This window comes from Aedes albopictus, chromosome 3, assembly GCF_035046485.1.
Source record: "Aedes albopictus strain Foshan chromosome 3, AalbF5, whole genome shotgun sequence".
Lineage (NCBI taxonomy): Eukaryota > Metazoa > Arthropoda > Insecta > Diptera > Culicidae > Aedes > Aedes albopictus.
The window spans coordinates 116,822,792-116,844,979 of NC_085138.1; the positions used below are offsets into that span (position 1 = coordinate 116,822,792).

General features: G+C 38.2%; 1 protein-coding gene across 1 annotated transcript in view; it reads left to right on the forward strand.

Moving 5' to 3' along the window:
* LOC109433391 (glucose dehydrogenase [FAD, quinone]-like) overlaps window positions 1–2,746 on the forward strand; it is a 61,978-nt gene extending 59,232 nt beyond the window's left edge. Inside the window, exons 3-5 of the mRNA XM_062859816.1 lie at window positions 551–1,450; window positions 1,516–1,952; window positions 2,011–2,746. Coding sequence (XP_062715800.1) covers window positions 551–1,450; window positions 1,516–1,952; window positions 2,011–2,217 — 1,544 coding nt within the window. The 3' untranslated portion in view covers window positions 2,218–2,746. The remainder of the gene's footprint in view (window positions 1–550; window positions 1,451–1,515; window positions 1,953–2,010) is intronic.
* Window positions 2,747–22,188: the final 19,442 nt, after the last annotated feature.

Below are 22,188 nucleotides of genomic sequence, written 5' to 3' on the forward strand. Positions count from 1 at the left end.
AATTATTTCTTTTATTTGACATTTTGATACTCGGTCGGTCAGATGGGTCCTTCCTTAGACGAATGGAAATCAGTATAAACTTGGAACGTTGAAATTCAATTACAGAGTGGACATTATCCTTTGACAGATACGCGTATTTCGACTACCACTTGTAATTTTCCTCTGTGTCAGTTACACTGTGACACTGAGGAAGATTACAAGTGGTAGTCGAAATACGCGTATCTGTCAAAGGATAAGCAACATAGGGCGGAATTAAAAGGTACGAAACTGATTACACTCATTCGAATAAAAGTAGTGCCGATTTTGAGCAGACCCACACCCCTCGTAGCTTATTTTCCCATACCTAATACATGGCTCGTAGCAGTTTCAAGGACTCCCCTCTCTTCCCTAAAGTGCTACGCCATTTATGGAAGACCCCTAACTATTATATCTGCTGAAATTATATGTAAAATCACGGTTGACAGATTTTTTAAACTCTGTTCATAACCTTCGTAGACTTCGCTTTCAATTAATTGGATAATGAATCTAATAGTTCTACTGTATGTTTCAGGTTACAACTGGGGCTACCGGGCTGACCCAATGGACGGTGCCTGTCTAGGTCTGCAGGATGGTGTTTGCAGTTGGCCCAAAGGCCGTGGCCTGGGTGGAACCAGTTTGATCAATTTCCTCATCTACACCCGCGGTCACAGAAAAGACTACGACGATTGGGAACGAGCGGGGAATACGGGGTGGGGATATCGCGAGGTACTGAAGTATTTCAAGAAGTCTGAAAGGGTTAAGATTAACGGCTTGAAACGATCCCCGTATCATTCCGGTGAGGGATATCTTGATGTGGAACACTCATCCTATGAAACCCCGATGTTACGGTCGTTTATCGAAGCAGGAAAACAGATGGGCTACATGGAGACCGATCCTAATGGAGAGAGCTTGTTGGGATTCTCCAAGGCTCAAGCAACCATGCGCAACGGAAGGCGTTGCAGCACGGCTAAGGCGTTTTTAAGGCCTGCCGCTTACAGGCCAAATTTACACATATCCACGCTCTCGAGAGTGACGCGGATCCTGATTGATCCTATTACGAAATCCGCATATGGTGTGGAATTCCTGAAACACAAACGACGATACGCGGTTAAGGCCAGTAAAGAAGTTATTTTGTCGGCGGGAGCTATTGCTTCACCCCAGCTACTGATGCTATCGGGTGTAGGACCTAAGGAGCACCTTGAGGAAGTGGGCGTTCCAGTGGTGAAGGACCTTAGGGTAGGCTTCAATCTGCAAGATCACGTGACATTGCCTGGAATGGTGTTCACCGTCAATCAACCGGTTACGGTTCGAGAACGAGATATGCGAGCGCCTCCGGTTGTATTGGACTATTTGCTCAACGGAAGAGGACCGTTTACGATTCCTGGAGGTGCCGAAGGCGTTGCCTTCGTTAAAACGAACATTTCGTTCTTGCGTGAGATATCTTCGATAGTTGCCTAGATAAGGTTATTTCAGTGTAGTAATTCTATTTTATTGTAGATCCGGACGTTCCAGATGTAGAGTTGGTCCTTGGAACTGGGGCTTTCAACAACGATGATTCGGGATCACTTCGAACGGCGTTCGGCTTATCGAAGGAGTTCTACGAGAATACCTACGGTACAATCATGGGCAAGCATGCGTTTGCCATTTCACCGGTTTTGCTGAAGCCCAAAAGCCGAGGACGAATCATGCTGAAAAGTCGAAATCCGTTCCATTGGCCGAGGATGCAGGGGAATTTCTATCAGGACTATGATGACCTACGGGTGCTTCGAGAGGGCGTTAAGTTGGCAGTACAAATAGGAGAATCCTCCAAATTTGCCAGATTTGGGGCCAAATTGCATCAGACGCCGTTCTTCGGATGCGGACATCATCGTTTCAAAAGTGATGAATACTGGGAGTGCTGCATTCGAAGAATCGGAACGAGTTTACAACATCAGGTGGGTATAGTTTTGGTGCAAGCTTTTCACTCTATCTCATCATTTCCCATCATTTTAGTCGGGGACGTGTAAAATGGGCCCTCCCAGTGATCAGAGCGCAGTGGTAAATCCGGAGCTACTGGTCTACGGCATCAGAGGCCTTCGGGTGGCGGATTGTTCAATAATGCCTGAGATTGCGGCTTCTCACACAAATGCCGTGGCCATAATGATCGGCGAGAAGGCGGCCGACATGATCAAAGAGTACTGGAGTAATGAGATCCGATAGACGGGTTTTTCGGTTCTAGATAAAGGAAGGTTTTCTAGTCAAATAAAAACGAATTAGAATTAAGTGTTAGAGTCAAACGACATATTGCTCAATTTACTGGCATTATTACTTCTGAAAAGTGCGGTGCACCTATGACTTCTTAGCATGAAAGTGTGTTTTTTTTGTGTTCTAGGTTACATTCAATGATGAACATTTATGCCAATGCATGTACATAGAAGTAACGAAAAATGCAAATCATAGACTAGTGAAAATACAAGACTTTTTCATAAAATAAAAGATTTATTTTATTGTTAGAGAAAACCGTACATTCAAACCTAAATTCCGATTAAAAGCATAACAAAATATTGTTCATTCTCACCACCAAAAAGGTAGTCAAAGTTTGCCCCTCGGTAATTTAAAGTTTTCTCGTAACGAAATTATTACTTGATTACTTTTATATTATTAATTGTTTTTTCAATCTTGACGGAGTTTCCTTTAACAGAGAAGTTTTCTTGTTTATGTATTTCCGAGCTGTTGTGGTAACTCTCACCATTTTCCCGTAGAGGCTGGGCAGACTACCCGGCTTGGAGTTGGTTTCGAGCCGGTATATATTGGACGGTGGATTCGTTTTGGATCTAGCGATACTAGCTGAGGAGGAATGAAATTTCGCGAAAGTGTGAATGTTGAGGTGTGCTGCACTCAATACCAACAGTTGTTCAGTTTTGCTGAATGGTGTTGAAGAACGATGCAATGGAATGAAACGTGGTGTTCATTTTCCCCTTTTTACTTTGCAAATGTGGAATACGCATGACTTGTTGGAGGCAAACTAATACATGCTTGAAAAATAAATTCGCGCCAGCTGATGATGGTGGAAGGTGAATCGCGAATAAATTAGCTTCAGGTACTGCACACGTTCAAGAAACGTGATGGGTAAAACAAATGGATAAAATAAACAAAAGGTTTCATACGTACTACACATAGTACAAGATAAAGCATATATTTGATCCGAATTGTTGCATTATTTTTTTTTTATAAGTATTTACCTTTTGAAACGCTCACCCGTTATCTTGAGAGGAAATTTTAGGTACACATAGAAAAACTTAGTGTCAAGCTCAAGTAACTTTTCAAACTGGTGTAAAAAAAAATAACTCTTCAGAAATTTTGTAATACTTGTTTTTCTACATACATCATGTTTCTGCATTAACCCTCTAACACCCAAATTTATTATTTCGATCTCAATATCATTTTTCGTCGTCTAAAATTGATTCGAACATTTTTTTTATTTTTTACATGTATTTTAACTTGGGCTGATTCTACACTTCGATTTGAACATGTTTTGGAAGATGGTTCTTTTCAATTCCCGATTTTGTGAATTTTGATTTTTCTAATTTTTTATTTTTTGACATCCTTGTAGTTTTATATTTTTCCTGGAAGTCTATTTGGTAGCGTCAAGGCGCCATTCACCGTGGGGGCTCCATTCACCGTGTGCCTTCGAATATTTTTTCATTATTTCCATATTATGATTGAATGACATGACAGTTTCCCTTCAATTTCACCAATACAACATTGTATTGGTGAAATTGAAGGGAAATTGTCATATCATTCATTCATAATATGGAAATAATGAAAAAATATTCGAAGGCACACGGTGAATGGAGCCCCCACGGTGAATGGCGCCTTGACGGTATATCGTTTTATTTAAGACAAAAAAAATTGAAATTTTCTGATCATTTTTAAATTATTTTCATTTTAAATTTTCCTCATGGAAAATTTTATTTTCCGTGTAATTTTTAGGGAAATTATTTAGGTGTTTATTCGACTCCCTTAAACTCTTCTACTATAATAGAATGATCGAAGAAAAATTAAAAATACGTTAATTGTTGCGATTTAATACAAAAGAAACAATGACATCTAAAAGGTGGTCAAAACATCAACTTTTAAAATATTTTTAAAAAACGTAGAGGATACGAAAAACCATTTTGAGATATTCAGAACAGTCCTAAATATTGGCTTAAAATATAAAAGTTTTGATTGCCCAGACAAGAAAAATTAAAAAAAAAATGCTCAAACTATACCCCGTTTGAAGGCGGGGTTAGGTATTACAGGGTAAAAAAAATGCAAAAATAAAAAAAATGGGTCTTTGCAGATATTTAAAACTCGGGATTAACATTGGATTTTTTCACCTAATTTTTTTTGTTGACCAGTTTATCACACTGTTCTGTAATCCGTTCTTAGACAGATCATTCAATTATTTTCAGAAACATTTTTTCTGAAAGTGCACCTGTTCAATCAAACATACGCTTTATTAAAGGTGGTTCTGAAATCATTAGCAGAGTTTCTTGAACTTTTTCAGCTTGGTTTTGATTGATTTACATAATTTTGGAAAATTTGGACCCAGTTTTTGACCTCATAGATTTTGATAAGCTTACGTGACGTAGCACTTAACCTCACTTTTTTTTTTAATTTACAGTTTTTTTTGTTTTTTTTTTAACTCTCTAATACTCAACGCCGCCTTTAGACGGGGTATACTTTGAGCATTTTTGTAATTTTTATTTCGTGGAAAATCAATTATTTTATATTTTTGGCTGATATTTAAGACTGTTTTGAATATATCAAAATGGTTTTTGGTTTATTTTAAGCATTAACATTTTTTAAAAATCATTGAAAAATTGAAGTTTTAGTCACCTTCAAGAAGTCATTGTTTATTTTGTATTGAATCGCTACAATTAACATTGTAACGTTTGACGTTTTTTGTCTTTTTAAGTAAAATATTATTTTGAATTTTATTGATGTAATTATAGCTTTTGACGTTTTTATCTTTTTTAAGTAAAATAATAAACTGAATTAAAGTGAATAAACTGAATTAGAGTAATGTAATTATAAATCGATTAGGACGAAACGTTAAGTAAAGTCAAAATGACGTCATCAGTACGACAACATTTCAATTTGTTTATGTCGACTGCGGGTTTGTGCATTGACTAAGATCGTGCTATAAACTGTTATCCAATATGAACTTAGCACGAACCCGACTATAATGGTTTATGTACTCGGTTTTTGTCGGCTCACCGATGGTGTGAACTCAATGTCGCCATCCTAAAACTGCTTGGCGCAATATTCGAAATAATAGATTTGAGTTCAAGATGAAGTTACATGCTTGCCATAGATCTTAAGCTCGATCATTATCGCTCAAGTACGGCTGGTGATTAGAAGTATCGCGAGAGTTCGAAGTAAAGTGAGATAAAATTGAGGTTTTTGAAGTTTGAAGATTAAATTGTGGTTTTTAGACAAAGGTAATTAATGATTGGAGTGAATTTCTAGTGCTATTAAGTTCTTGACCATAATTTTCCTTAATCGACAGTTTTTCGTTGCCAACCTCAGTTTATCTGACCAATTCCGCGAAATTTCTATTAGTGAATTCGTTGAAACGTACAAAAAAGGTAATTTGTTTGTTATAGTTTGAGTTTTAATTTGATGTAGTTCATTAATTTGTGATTTCGCGTTGGACTTTACAGCGCGAAGCGCTTTTTGGTACGGGCTGGATTTTTGTGGATTCGACCGGAGTCGGATCGGGGAATCTTTTGTGGCGAAACCAGGGCCCGCCATTTCCGTCCGTGGAGCACGGACATTTTGGAGCTCGTGCACCCGTCAAGGCCCGCCTTTCGAAGGCAGTCAAACGAGGGTGAGTGAAGTCGCTCGTCAAGAGTAGCGAAACCTACCGCGGTCGCTAATCAACCGCCGGTGAAGATCCGACAGCTACAATCCCCTGGATCTTTCGATCGAGAACGCGATCCCCGTACACCGCCAATTAGTGTACGCAGGATCGAGACCTGAATCGACAGTTGGAAGTTCCCTTGACTCCGCTCGGTCATAGCGGAAAGGTACGCGAAGCCGGGTCGATTGGGAAAAGGGGCTTCCCTCTGAAGAGGAAGGCGAATCCGGACGTTCTCGTCCTACAAAGCCGGAAGGCCTCCGCCCAGCCGCCACTCACCCCCGCAGCTTTAGTTTCGGCCATACCGCACGAGCTCGACCTCCATCGCTGCCGCCAATCAGCAGCGCCAGCGGTATCGTTACAACGCCGCCATCGCCACCGAATTAGGAGGAGCGAGGACGCCATCGTGTCAAGCCTACGAGTTATCGTGTCAAGCCTTCGAATCATCGTGTCAACGTGTAAGAAAATCCTGCGCAGGTATGTGAGCTTTTTTCTATATTCATGGCCATGATTTAGTAGCTCATTTCCATTCCGTATCGAACAACTTTAAGTCCAACCCGAATGAGCTAATAAAGTTAAGTTTGCGAAATTGTTTGAAATCTAGCTGAGTTTGTGTTTTAGTTGCTTCCGTTTGACGGTGCTGAGTTATTCACTCCAATTACGGTGTTAAGTTTGGTTTTCCGCTTCTCACTCAGTTAGAATTTTGAGCTTTCGCCTACTGCGTAACAGCGTTTCAATTTGAGCGAGCTTAAGGTTTTCTTTTTTTGCGTTTGAAAGGGGAGAGTAGTAGCGAAATCCCGGAGTTAGTGTAAGTATTTTTTTGTATAGTTTCATTAAACTTTAACCAGCGACCGTTCGAGAGTCCCCTGAGGGAAAGAGTCAACAAAAGTCGGGCAAATTCAACTTGAACTGGTGGTCTCTCATCCATGAGAGTGGCGCTTAAGCCGCCAAGTTTTTAACACCTCGAGCGCTATTCTGCGAACGGTTACAACATATTTTATTTTTTTCCCAAATCATTCTATCGTAGTTTTATAGTTTAGGGGAATCGACTACACTCTAAAATTATTTTCCTTAAAATTACACGGAAAATAAAATTTTCTATGAAAAAAAAACAAAAATAAAAATATTTCAACAATAATCATTTAATCTCAAAATGTTTTCATCTCAAAAAAATTCGTACCCCACATAGGCTTCCAGGAAAAATATAAAACTCTGGGGATGTTCAAAAATAAAAATTAGAAAAATCAAAAACTGAAATTCACGAAATCGAGAATTAAAAAGAATCACCTTCTAAAACATGTTTAAATCGATTTTAGATGACGAAAAATGATATTTAGATCAAAATAAAAAATTTGGGTATTAGAGGGTTAATAGTCAAAATAGAGTTAAGGACACACGTCTTACATTCTGTTCAACATTCACACTTACTTTGCTTTACCGTAATCAGCACATTTTTTGTCGAAATTAGAACAGCCGAACGTTCGGCGATTGTTTCGGTAATTTAAACAAATGCTGAACACTCGATAGTCACGAGACTTTTTCGAACTGTCAAAAAGTACCGAACAGTATGTAATCTTGTGACGACCATTCAGTACTTTTTTTGAAGTTCATACAGCAAAAAATGAAAGTGTTCATTTTTATGTAAGTCTAGGTCATACTGATCAACTTTGCCAAATACACCAACTTTCTAAGTTATCAAGGTTCTGAGCTACGAGATTTCTAAAATGTGCATGTTCACTAGCGTCTCCTACACACTTAGATTTGATTACCGAACTTAGATTTGATTGCCGAATAACTTTCTAAGTTATCAGAATTCTGAGCTATGAGATTTCTAAAATTTGCATGTTCACTAGTGCCGCCTAGTGGCAGAAGTGCGAATCAGGTGTTCATTTTTATGTAAGTCTATGTCATACTGATCAACTTTACCGAAGACATCAACTTTTTAAGTTATCGGAATTCTGAGCTATGGGATTTCTAAAATTTGCATGTTCACTAGCGCTGCCTAGTGGCAGAATTGCGAATCAAGTGTTCATTTCTATGTAAGTCTATGTCATACTGATCAACTTTGCCAAAGACACCAACTTTCTAAGTTATCAGGATTCTGAGCTATGAGATTTCTGAAATGTGCAAGTTCACTAGCGCCGCGTAGTGGCAGAATTGCGAAACAAGTGTTCATTTTTATGTAGATCTAGCTCTAGGTCATACTGATCAACTTTGCCGAAGACACCAACTTTCTAAGTTATTGGGATTCTGAGATATGAGGTTTCAAAAATTTACATGCTCACTAGCGCCGCCCAGTGTAGAAATTTCGAACTTCACAACTCATCATCAGTAAGTTATTGACTTACCCAACCACTTTCCCGAAGACACTATCCTTCCAAATTGTCAGGGTCTTGAGCTGTCGCATATCGTAACGTTTGCTTGACAACCAGATATGGTTCCTGTAGTGCAATTTAGCATCAAACTGTTGATGGTGCCTCTAGCGGCCAAGTTGCTAACTAATCATCAAAGTTTTCAATGGCAGATCTTTTCAAGCCCTTAAACTTTGCCGAAGAAAGTATTGCGCTATCTCTTAATATACCCGAGATGATAGGCCACACCCCCAAAAATCCGAAATCCCATAAGCTCTTAGTCTCCTATAACGCTCATCCCTGTCTAGTAGGAGTCCGTTTAATATGAATTCGTTTAATAAGAGACTCGACTGCATACAATCTGTTCAGTAAAATCTAGCAGATTGTTCGGCACTAAATTGATGACCGTTCAGTACGGTACATCATGAATGCCGTGAATAGTCAGAATGTCACCGAAGTTTTTGACAGTTCATGTTTACCGAACAATACGGTACATTAATAATCTGTACACTGTAAATTATATAAAAAAATGCGGAATTTTCGCAACTCATTTTGCTGTTGTCGTTACAAGAATGATTTAATAACCGAGTGTACAGCAATTTAATACCAATGACGAAGTAATCGGCAATAAAAAGTACCGAACATCGAGCATAGAATTAAGTGTGTTGCATCAGAACCTCACAATGCCTCACAAAATGCCGAGATCGGCTGTGCTAATCTCGGTTAAAGTTCATTTGCTGAAATCTCGGCTAAACTTTTTTTTATTTATTTTTATTTCTTTTTATTTATGAATTTTAACTTAGGCTAATTCTTCACACATCTCGGCTAAACGCTTGACGTTTAATGTTTGATGCCAGCGGTACCCATGGGTGCTGCTTTGATTAAACTTTATTTTTGCTGACATCTCAGTTACGTTGTGATTGCCGTGATTTACTCACTTATAAAATGAAAATCCGATACGCTGGTTCAGTTATTTGTGATATTTGTGCGTTCAAAATCCAGAATAGGTGCAAAAGTCGGCCTTTGTTGCGGCCATCTTTGGATTCTAACGAGCCTGCCTTTACGGCGCCTATGTGATCAGTTTCAGTAAAATCTTGGTAGGAATTTTATATAAGTTTGCAAATTTCTTATACAAATTAAATCAGTCTAGCTCAATGCAACATTAGAGAATGATTTCGTACACAATCTTCGAAGTAAGCATGGCAATTTTATGCTTCTGCAGAATTTTGAAAGCATGTTGGAAATTGAATATGAGGCATTTTGTATCGTGTTTTCTCGTGCAAAACTGTTTACATCCTTCAAACAGATTGGTTTGAAAATGCTAGTTCATATTTGTAAGAATGGGAAAACATTAAGTAGAGGTTATCGAATTGTAGAACTGCTGTGTGATCAGATGAGTCCTCTATTTAATCAGATGCTTCATTCACACATTTCACTTTTCAGCTGTTCCGGTTTCTGTAGAAGTTTAGATTGTCGACATTTTGCAGAAGTTATTCTTTACCGCATTTTGGCAAAAATGGACAGATAATTCGTTGGAAATTATCAAACGTTCCTTTATTTCTTGTCGTAATTTGACATTTTTGCTGATTTTACTTCAATTTTTTTTTTCTTGAAAGTCTAACTGCTGAAGTTGCTTGCAAATCTTCTGACGTTTTTTTCTGACCCATACTTGTTTCTCTGCTGCCTTGGGAAAATTTTTACCCTTGGGCGATATTCAAGGTTTAGAGGATTTTCATCTTAAAAAAAATAATAAAAATAAACATAACTTGTAGGAAATCAGTCAACATCCCGAGCAGAAGGGAATACTTTGCAAATATAATGCGAAAAGCAACCTGTATTATAAGGCCTATAATTGTTATTGCTTTGATGTTCTACGAAATATTAGAAAACCATCACGATAACAATTGGAAGTATTTGTGCAGAGTTTGGTATTGACGTGGTATTTAGGATTTATACCTTGATGTGTTATTTATTTGCTATACTTTTCTGTTCGGGATATGATCAACATAACCCAAAATCTACAAAATCAAAACTTGTGCCAAAAAGTCCACAAAGTTTCAAAATAACTTTTAAAATAGCTTACTACACACTCAGAGGACCAGTTCTTGTTTTAAACATGTAGCATTTGCTTTTGCAACGAACTTTATTCAAAAATGAAGCATTTTGATTAATGTTATCCTGAGTTACAGTAGATTTTTTAGCCATTGTCAACTAAAATATTTATCACAGACAAGCTTTATCGCTTTTTTTGTCTGCTTCTTTGTTGATGTTCAAATTGTTCTAAGATATGCATATTTTCTACAATTTTTTAATAATACTCAATTCTTAGCAATCTAGCTGTAAAATTGAACAACGACAATCACTTGGAAGGAAGAGGGGAAAATGGCCGTGAATTTGAAACAAACTCCTACGAGTAGACACACACTTTTAGTCCAAGTAAATTAACCGTAGTCGCATTTGAGTCATTATGATCCAGACAGACACGCTGGGTGTGTACTACGTGAGCGCGGTGAGCGCCAGCTAATTCACGGAAAAGGGTAAGAATCCAAACAGTCTTACCAATTTGTTACTCGAAAATTGTACGAAGTAAAATGTCTGTTGACATTTTCCGCTTCGGGATACAATGGAATACGTGGAGACGCCCTTAAACTCTACACATCAGTAATGGACATATGTTGTACATACAAGGAGGCGCATGATAGTTTATAGGTTGATATCTCGTTAAAAAATCTGAATCAAGATATTCGTTTGTTTAATTATAAACAAAAACCAATCAAATTATAAAATTCTGCAACAACTCACGACAGTGTGTTGATGTCACAACCCGGAACAGCAAAAAGTAGTCAAAGTATGCCTCTCGGTAATTTAAAGTTTTCGCGTAACGAACTTATTACTTGATTAACTTTTTCCATTTATGGATGCATTTTTCCATTTGTTCATGTTTCTTGACGGAGTTTTCTTAACAGAGTTGATTCATCATTTATCGTGTATCGTGGATCGTGAGTTGTTAAGGTAAACTCGGGCCTTTTTCCCGTAGAGACAAGCAGACTACCCAACGGCAGTTGGCATCGTTCCGGTTTATATAGGGACAAACGGTCGCTTTGGTTCTATCGATGGAGGAGAAGCGAATGCTTGGTAGAGCTAACGCGAATAAAGCAGTCAAGAGGAGCAGTTGTAAAGCTTTGCGCAGCTAGCCCCCTCGCGATCCCCTCCCATGAAAACGATCGGGTATTTCAATGCATTTGATGAAGAGCGAATGAACGATGAAGCGCATGTGCGGTCCCTCTTATTCGTGTGTGTGATTGTATTCGTGGTGATATAGCTAGACATCCACCTACCGTGAGGAGAGAAACTATTGATGCGTTTTATTTTTATAGAAGTTAATACTTTGTTCCCTTGAATTATTCACCCTCCTCAGATTGATGTTTTATTATTGTACATATTTCCATAATTCAATTTGATGTTTTATTATTATATTTGTGATGCATTCTGTTTTCTATCAATTGACTTTGAAATGTGATCATGCCCAGCAATTCATACCCAGACAACCACACGGAGAAATCAAACTACCTAAATTTTGGGTCGATTTTACTCAAAGCTGAGTATATCGAATAAACTAGTTACCCAAAATTAGGTTGTTTTCCCTCTTTCCCCCACCGATGTTGTCAAAAACAAACAGAGATGCGTCTACCCAATGGGGGTCCTTAAGCCCAATAAGCCAATTCTGAGTAAATGTAGGTATACTCAAATTTGGGTTGAATGAGGGGGGGTCTTGGGTTGAATTTACCTACTCTTAAGTATATTTTTTGCTGGAGGTAAAGGCAATTTACCTAGTGTGAGTTTAATCGATTTACTCAAATTTGGCTTATTGGGCGGAACTATGGGATTGCGTCAAAAGAACTCAACTTTGGGTAGTTTGGTGGTTCCGTGCAGTAATCGTATATCATGTTGCATAAGATGATAAAACGGGTAAATAATGAAAAAACTAACGTCCGGGGTAAGAGTGCAAATATTTTCCTCGCAGTTTCACAACTACATCTACAAAAAAGGCACGCATACATTTGAACGTGATTACCTCTATAGAGCGTGGTTACTGGTTGTGCTGTATTTGCCGACCGATCTTCCTGTTCAAGTAGCGTAGGTTTGTACCGTTATCTGCTCGGTCTCCTTTTGTTGCAATTCTGCGGTGTTTAGTAAAATATAGTGAACCCAGAATTTTCTTTTTTATTACGACGGTCTCCGAAGAAATCTTCCATGTGTTTCTCCAGAAGTGTCACATAAAAGTCTTCTACGAAATCTGGCATAAATTGCTTCATCAATTCCTCCTTGATTTTTCACAAGCCATTTAAGAGATTGTTTGAGAAATTCGATCAGGGATTACTTTAGAAATTTCTATGGATAATTATTCAGATCTTCTTCACAGATTCTGCTAGAAAATCTTCCATGGATTCTAGTCTAGTCTACACATACACAGCCAATCATTGAAAAAAACCTGGAAAATGATAGAAACGACTACTTCCATCATATTTCTTGTCAATATTAACGATTGCAGTACATCGGAGAATCATTACAATCATTAAAGCAGCCAGGCCTACTGTGTAGCGTTTTTAATTCAACAATTAAAATAATGAGTGGAGACATCTCGTACCAACCGCTCAGTTTATGGAAAAGCAAAATACTGTGAAAATCGATGGGAGTGACGTTGCTAAGAAGATTAATGTCACCCCTTGGTTCTTGGTGCTTCCTGGAATGGGACACAGGTATTTAGTCCGTGTCCTGGCCCTAGTGTCTAGGCTGAAGCGCCATTGCTCGCTCCCAGAAAAATCTTCCATGGATTCATTCGGATTTTTTCTTTCGGGATTTGTTTAGAAATTCCTCCTATTCTACAAATTCCTCAAAGAATTCTTTCCATCTTTACTTCATCAGCATCTTAACTTCTTCAGAGTTTCCTTCAGAAATTTCTTTAGACACTAATAAAACTTACAGCGATGCCTTCAGAAACTTTTTGAGAGTTTTGAAGAAAATGTTGCAAAAATTCCTTCAAAAATTTGTACTGGGATTACTTTGGACATTCTTCCAAGGATTTCACCAGAAATTTCTACATGAACTTCCAATTTCTCCAGAAATTTGTGTATGAGTTTCTGCAGAAGAATTTCTGCAGGGTTATTTTTAGAAAACCCATAAGAGATTCACCATATTTTTATAGACTTTTCTAGATGTTCCTGGAAAACCATTTTAATAACTAGTTTTGTTAGTTTCAATAACAACTTAATAACAATGTATTCTAAAAAAAAATGAATAACACATTTTGAAATTTATATGTCATTGATAATAATCCGAGGGCGAAATTTGTTATGATATAAAACTAATAACTAAGTAAGTTATAATATAGCGCGAATAACAAAACTTTCACAGGTTGAAAAAATGCTCTATTATTTCTTTTACCTAATCAAGGGATTTTTCCGAGGATTTTTTAAAGATTTTTTTCCGATAATTCTTTCACAAAATCTTCGTCAGATTTCCTTTAAATTTTCTTGGAGTTGCTCATTATAAATTTCTCCATGCATTACCCCGGAAAATATTCCAGAAATCTCTCCAAGTGATTTTTTTTTTTAAATTTCTCTAGAAATTCCTCCATAATTCTGCATGGAATTCCTCTAAAGATTTCTAAAGAAATTCTTGTGTTCATTTGTTTAGCAATTCGTGTTGAGAATTCTCTAAAAATATTCTCGAGGATTTCACAAGGAGCTCTTCCGAAGGATTCTCTAGAAAATGTTCAGAAGATTCTTCTAAGAATTACAACAATTGCTCAGAGAATTTCTCTTAAAATTTTATGGTTTATTCAGAAATTTATCCGACGATTCCTACAGAACATCTTAATGTTTCTTTCGTAACTGAATACAAGGATCATAAAAGCATATAAAACACAACTGAGAAGCTAACTCTGTCCCAGTTAGTATGTAATACCAGAAACAGAAAGAAAAGGAATTGATGTGAGACATGCACGCACATGCTTCTCATCACGAAAACCAACACGAACAACGTAAATCTTGAATTATGTAGTTTTTGATTTCAAAACTAGCTACTGTTGCGCTATTTTTGATCAAATATTGCACAACTCTTGATCGAGCTCTCTAATGACCATAATAACAAAACTTATTCTTCTCCAAAACGTATTATTGAAATGTTATTTAATAGATGTATATCAAGGGGCCGGATGACAACGTACGAGGCCATACAGTCCCGGGCATTTATTTAGTCGTATTTTTTTTTTGCAAAATAGCGTTCAAAAGCTTGGATGCGTCAAAATATCCTATGTGCCTCCTTTCCTTGGACTTCGTGGTGTATCTGCAAGTTCGGACGTTATGCCCCGAAAAAAATGCGGCACAAAGTCCTGGGACTTTATGGCCTCGGACGTTATGATATTGCGCCATATACCAATAGCATGGTTATAACAAAATCAGATTGTCAACCAAAATATGTAATAGGGAAGTTATGTCTTGATAATTTAATTATAACAAAACGAGATATTAAAACAGCTTATGTGATTTCGTAGTTATTAATTTGATATTCTCCTCTGCTCGGGCTGCATTATAAGTCATCATAATACAAACTGCAAGTTTTAAACTGATTGCATATTAGAGGTTTTATCATAAAAATATACATAAATTGAAATAAAATGTACATAAAATCGAAGTACATAAATTCGAGGGTCTATAATATAATCGAGGGACCACTAAATCGAGGTATACCCGTGTCAGTTTTTTTTTAATTTTTATTCATTCTTCTCTACTTTTGGTATTATTGCCTATGATCTTGATACATGGAAAATGGGTTCTCTTCGATGTTTATTGGTTTGAGGTTGTAAGGACTAGGGTCCCGGTGCATGGCCAAATTGGTATCATTTCTTGACTTTTTTTTTCATTCACCCATTTCGACGCACAAAGGAGCGCGTAAAACGCGGAATCTTTCAGCTAGAATCCTTTATTGCGATTTAGTTGAGAATGCTTAATAACTTCTCAATAGTGATAACGTAATACAAGATGCACTGTACAAAGGGCACGGTTCATATCACAATAGATAAAATATTGGTCGCAGTGGTAAATGATATGAACAGAAAAAAACAAACTTTAGTATGCAACTTAAAACACGTTTTATATTCTACCAAACTACAACGTCAATCAATTCAATACTAACATCTGCATGTTTACCTGGAACAAGTAAATACACCACGAGAACAGCCAAAACCTTGCGAACGACTTTGAGATCGGAACGCAAGTATAAACAACATCAGCTCACTGGGGAAGTTTATTTTGCTTTCGATATCCGTCGATCGGTTCCATTTGCCACGCTACTGTGGCCATCCACCACCAAATGCGAATAAGTAGGTACGTGTAGGACTATCATCTCCATATCCATTTGCACCCATCGAAAACGAGAAGTCAATCTCATATTCTCATATAGCATTCCCACAGATCGTTTGTTTTGGTTTTCCACCGGTTGGCTTTGGCGCCCATCTTCCACCTCCCACGCCCCACACCGTTCCCGTTTCTCTATGAGCATCTGGTACTTCAACTCCGCACGTGTTTCTGTGTGAAAACAGAATGATTCTTTCTAGCGAATGAATATAATTAGCAAGATACTACATATGTATAATGAGGTACTAGATTTCCGTTACAATACTTTATTTGCGCATGCGTGCTGTTATGCCGCATACAGCGGCATGAAATGAGAATGGTTTGCAAAATCCAATAGTAATTCCGAACGTTGAAATACTTAATACACGCTTTGGTGTGCAAAATGTTGGCCCATTCACAAGAAATGTGAACATTTGGAATGAAAGAACTAGAGATCACTTGTTTGAAATATCGCCTATCAAGATTTGATTTCAAAAATCCAAAATAGGTTTTATATGCTTTATTAATATTACTTATATTCACAATTTTTTTGTTAAATCTACCTGAGCATTGTACTTACATATTGAAAAAAAAAAAAATAGTTTGCTGATTCTGGGTAATGGTCATTCTATTGATTTAAGGTGAAACGGGACGCCGTGTTATTTTTCCTATCTTGCCTCTCTTTCTAACAATTTGCCTCGCGATTTTGAAGATGGTAATCTCGAGTTCTATCGCACTGAAGATGCTGAAAAACAATCAGCATATGCACTGCAAGTGAGCATACACAGTGATAGGTTTTTGTTGCAAAATATGAAGTAGAATCTGAGATTACCATCTTAGTAGCAAAAGAGCAATGGCGGATATTTCCCCGACCGTCCCGTCCGCCCTTAAATTGGCTTGAACTTCAATAAGTCTTTTTATGGTGACTGGCTGTTATCAGCAGGGTTGTTCTCTTCGTTATGAGGGGGTTTTCATCGACCAAATTGCCTGAAACTTGGTCGTATAGCTCAGCTTGGTTGGGAAAGATTTGAGGCTAACGTTCAATTCAACAGGTTTCCATGACGAAGAGAACAAAAACTGCCCAGAATACAAACGTTTCCCTATATCAGTTATTTCAATCTAAACATATTGTCAAATATTTTGAAATTCAAACTACAGGGTGATTATTTCTTCAATTCTATATTTTAAAACTGAACCATTCGCACTTTCGTAAGGAAATAACGAGAGTTCCACAATACTCAAAATTTTCTCACACTTTAGGACGTTTGGCACAATGGCATTTGGCATTATAGCCGATTGGCATAATGTTCATTTGAAAAAAATCTAAATTAAAGACAAATGAAGTTGGATATGGCCAAGCGAAGTAATTCACGGTCATTCTACTGTCGAAGGTTACATATTTTACCCTTATAAAGTTTTCTCGCGTGAAAAAGTATTCATTGTAGATCCGTACCAAAATGACGAATCCCGTGATGTTTGATACAGTTACGACTATTATGCCAGATTATGCCATTTGACCATTATGCCAAAACACTATGCCAAACGACATTATGCTAAACCCGATAGAATTAATGTAGTAAAATATTTTTCAAATCGGATGCCTTATTTTTCCAATGTCATCATTTTTCCCCGGATAACGAGGGAAAGAGCTGAGAAGCCGAATGCGATTCAATTCGTTGCTCGATGTCATTTAATTTGAGTCCCGTTGCCTGTGGCTCTGGGATGCACAGAAAAAAATATTCATGTAAAATTCAGCGAGAAATCATGCACATAACGGGAATGCTAGAGTTAGTGCACTTTTACATGAGATATCATGTAAAATTACGTTACGTTCGTGTAAATTTCCGCTAAAAGTCGCGTAACCGGTTGGTGTCCATGATGGTTTACGCGATGGTTGGCGGAAATTTACACGATGGTAATGTAATTTTACATTATATTTCATGTAAAAGTGCACTAACTCTAGCATTCCCTTTATGTGCATGATTTCTCGCTGAATTTTAATTACATATTTTTTTCTGTGTGTCGTGAACATCTCCCACATTTGTTTTACTGCACACAGAAAAAAATATTCATGTAAAGTTCAGCGAGATATCATGCACATAAAGGGAATGCTTGAGTTAGTGCATATTTACATGACATATCATGTAAAATTACGTTACGATCGTGTAAATTTCCGCTAATAGTCGCGTAACCGGTTGGTGTCCATGATGGTTTACACGATGGTTGGCGGAAATTTACACGATAATGCTGTAATTTAACATTATATCTCATGTAAAAGTGCACTAACTTTAGCATTCCCTTTTTGTGCATGATTTCTCGCTTAATTTTAATTACATATTTTTTTCTGTGCAGTGCATATAAGCATAAGGAAAAGCTGAAATATAATTAATACAAAAATAATACGTGCAGTTGTCCTTTGACTCCAAATTTACTTTTCTTTGTCATTTCAATGTCCATCATTAATCTTTTAGTTGAATCATGGTATAGTTATGCTGCGTATCTTGGATATCATATCCAATTTCCATACATTCTTCATGTAGGCTCCAAGTTAGAAATGACTGTTGATGAAATGTTAATGTTTCAATCGATAATACTACGCCATTCATAGGGGCATATTCTGATGATATCGTATCAAACAAAACAAGTTTTCAATCACGAGATTCTTCTGAATTTAAAATAAAATCTCATTTAAATTTTTACCTATTTATTTAAATAATGCCTAACAAAATGTAAAAATGAATACTAAGTTTATTATTAATTTTTAGTGGTTACCCTATAGATTTGATAACTTCCTGAGAACTGCGTATGATATCAACATGTGGATAACAAAATGAGATATCAATTCGTTATCAATGAGAACTCATTTTGTTTTCAATTATGTATTCCAGTACATTATTTAGATATAATTTTTTGTTATGTTAACACTTAAGTCATATAAAATGAAAACTCACTTTGTTATCAAAATTCGTGATATCTAAATAACTCAATTTGTTTTCAATTAGTTCTCATTTCCTTCTCGGGTGGTGAATGCGTCAAATGAAAACATTCTAGGAAATAATGTCAGAACGATGGATGGGGATAGCGTCGAGGTAATGGAGGAGTTCGTTTTCCTCGGCTCCTTGCTACTGGCTGACAACAACGTGAGTTGTGAAATAAGAATAACATCATCAGAGGAAGTACTACCTAGACCACAGAAGAAACTGCGACCAAAATATATTAATCCTCGCCGCAAATGTATTATGCGTTGCGCGAAAATTTGTACGCGCAAGCGCCCATACATCTCCGCCTGTAAGAAAAATCATTTTGGTGTTTTCGGCGCAGTATTCCTTGGCCAGTTCGCGCACTTATTGTAGAAGACACCATAATGATTATACAGTCATAGCACAATCATGGGTCACCTACAATTATGGGTCAATCCCATTTGAATAGCATGGTAAAATGACTGACTAATAATTGTGACAGAGTGATCCAAAATTGTGCAATGACTGTACACAGCACAAAAAAATCTTGTGACATCACACCATTTTCGCTGCACATCAGTCGCGTCGTAGAAATGATGTACAAATTACATCCTTTCCACGCAACAAATTCGCCTGCCGCAGCTTGACAGAGGGTCTAGCAATCGCTAGAACCGGAACGATGGATGACTCATATATAAATAAAATATTAGCATGGATTCGTACACGGATCCGTTGATTGTGAGGCATATCCCTTACCTCTCGGCTATTTCACCGAGAAGGTAGATGATAAATAAGATACTGCTTCTAGGTATCTGCTGGAATGACACTTGCCGGTGCCAACCAGGGTGTACATAGCGAGTGTGATAATTGTTGGAAAATGATGTATCCGAATGAAATTACGTTTGAAAATGGATACATCGCCAGAAATTACGTGCCTGGATATTACAAAATTATTTGCTGTGTACATACCACACAACAAAAAAATTCTTGTAATATCACATCATTTTTGATGCACATCAGTCGCGTCGTAAAATTGATGTACAAATTACATCCATTCTTCGCAGCAAATCAGCCGCCGCAGCTTGAAAGGGGGTCTAGCAATCGCTAGAACCGGAACGATTGATGAATCATATATAAGTAAAATATTGGCATGGATTCGTACACTGATCCTTGATTGTGAGGCGTATCCCTTACCTCTCGGCTATTCCACCGAGTTGGGTGGTAGATGATGAATATTATACTGCTTCTGAGTGTTTGCTTGAATGGGTTTGTTGACACTTACCGGTGCCAACTATGTACACCCTACATAGTGAGTGTGATAAATGTTGGAAAACGATGTAACCAAATGCAATTACGTTCAAAAATGGATGCATCACCAGAAATTACGCGCCTGGATATTGCAAAATTATTTGCTGTGCAGTGGAGGTCTATTAGCGATTTTGCACCTTTTTCGCTCTCTATTTTCTTGCAACGGGTAACACCATTTCAAAAACGCTTAGGACGATCTTTGGCGGTGTACTCCAGAACACTGTGTGGCGACGAAGGCTTCACTATCTCCAGATTATCCATTTCGCTAGATTCAAAAGTACTAAGCAATAATGGCATAAAGGTAGCTACCTACATACTAAGCAATAATTTCATGCCCCAATCGAGCACCAGCAAATGGCACCGGACCGGTGTCGAAAGCTTCGTGACCGTCTGAAACGATTCTTTGTGCAACAACAGAACAAAGAGCTTCACCGTCGTAACAAAGGGAAAATTCTATCAAAACAAAAGCTGGTCCACCCCGTGACGTGACGGGCCTCTGTGTTTGTTTGGTTGAAGGAGAACACCAACCGGATCAACTGTTTCCTTTGAAAGGATCCCGCTGTTGTCGCAGTCCGTTGCAGGGGGTGGTGATGGTGGTGATGAAGAAAAACACTAACCGACGGGTGGGTTTCGAATATGTACCAAGCAGTAACGGTATGGTAAACTCCTACAACACATACAAACACGTGGTTAGTCGGGTTTTACGAGTACGGCTCGTAATTCGAAGTATCTACGAACAGCTGGTGCTTCGGGTGGATGGTTTTCTTTCAGCAGGGACGGTGTTAGGGGTCGATAAGAAAGAAAGCTGAGCTAACGTTACCCAAAGTAATGCCACACGAACCGTACATTCTCAAATTTCAAGAGTAAAAAAAAAATTCGTTGAGGATAACCCTCTCCAGCCCTTTTCTCGCCGTATCGAACAAGCATAACAGTCAATACACCGACGGGTCTCCGGGTGGGTTTCCTGCCTTTGGTAATAGGATCTGGCTTTGGTGCTTCAGAACTTCTGGAGGACCTCCCCGTCCACACAGTTCTGCAATACTGTGCAGCTAATTTTGGGGACAGGTTCCGAATTCCTACCAACAGGTATCAGGTATCAGTAGGTCGGCTCTAGAGGCACGTTCTCCTCCATTCGGGAAATTTGTGCCATCGCCATGAACACGAGCCTATTCATCATTTACCTGACGGAAAAGGGAAGGAAAAAGGATAGGACATGGGAAAGGACAGGTAAGGGAATAGGATCGTCATACTCGCAAAAGCGTACCACAATGGGTTCACATAGCGTCCTGAAAAGGACACTGTAATAACGCATAAGCGTACCACAATGGGTTCAAACAGCGCCCTGAGAAGGGCACTGTGATAACACATAAAGCGTAAAGAAAGCCTATAGCTCTTTACCACAGCGGGTCAAGAACAACAGAACGTCCTGAAGATTCAGGTTTCTGAAGTCAGTTTCACTTAATAAGTGTTTCCCGAGTACTCGGAAACGCAAAAGCGCAAAAACTGGACAGTTACATATTAAATGATACGAAGTTCCATAATCGGATTCACAGCTATCACAGGCAAATGAATGAGCTTGCTGAATATACGCCATGTGATAACTGAGTCGGCAGTGGCCAGTCAATGCTTTGACCAGCATGCTGCAATTCTGCTTTAACAGATTTATTAGATACTTTGCCACCCCTAGAGATGGCTCAGTACAATACAATTTTGTTTGACGATATGACTCCAAACTATTCCAGTATTGTTTGTGCTGAGTTGCAGCCCAGGTGTCAATCTGAAGCTTCACCCAACACTTGGATACCGGAATAGCTGGCTCAGGGCCAATGAAGTCATGTGATGCTCCAGTGCGAGCTAACTCATCAGCCAACTCATTTCCAGCGATGGAAGAATGGCCAGGTACCCATACAACATGAACAGCGTTTGCTGAATTCAGCTCCTCGATTTGAGTTCGACAAGCGATAACTATCTTCGACCTGGAGTTGGCCGAAGCAAGTGCTTTAATAGCAGCCTGGCTATCTGAAGTATATTACTTTGCCCATTACGTGCTGCTGAAGTGCTGATTGCACTCCGCACATAAGAGCAAAGATTTCGGCGTGAAAAACGGTGCAGTATTCATTCATTTATTTAGTTCACATCAAATTCATGATAATACTGAATCAACAATTTGCCGCCATAATACTCGATTTGCAGCTGCAGCTCTCCATCCTCGGTCACGCCCAACACTCGCCAGATCACGCTCCACCTGGTCCGCCCATCGTGCTCTC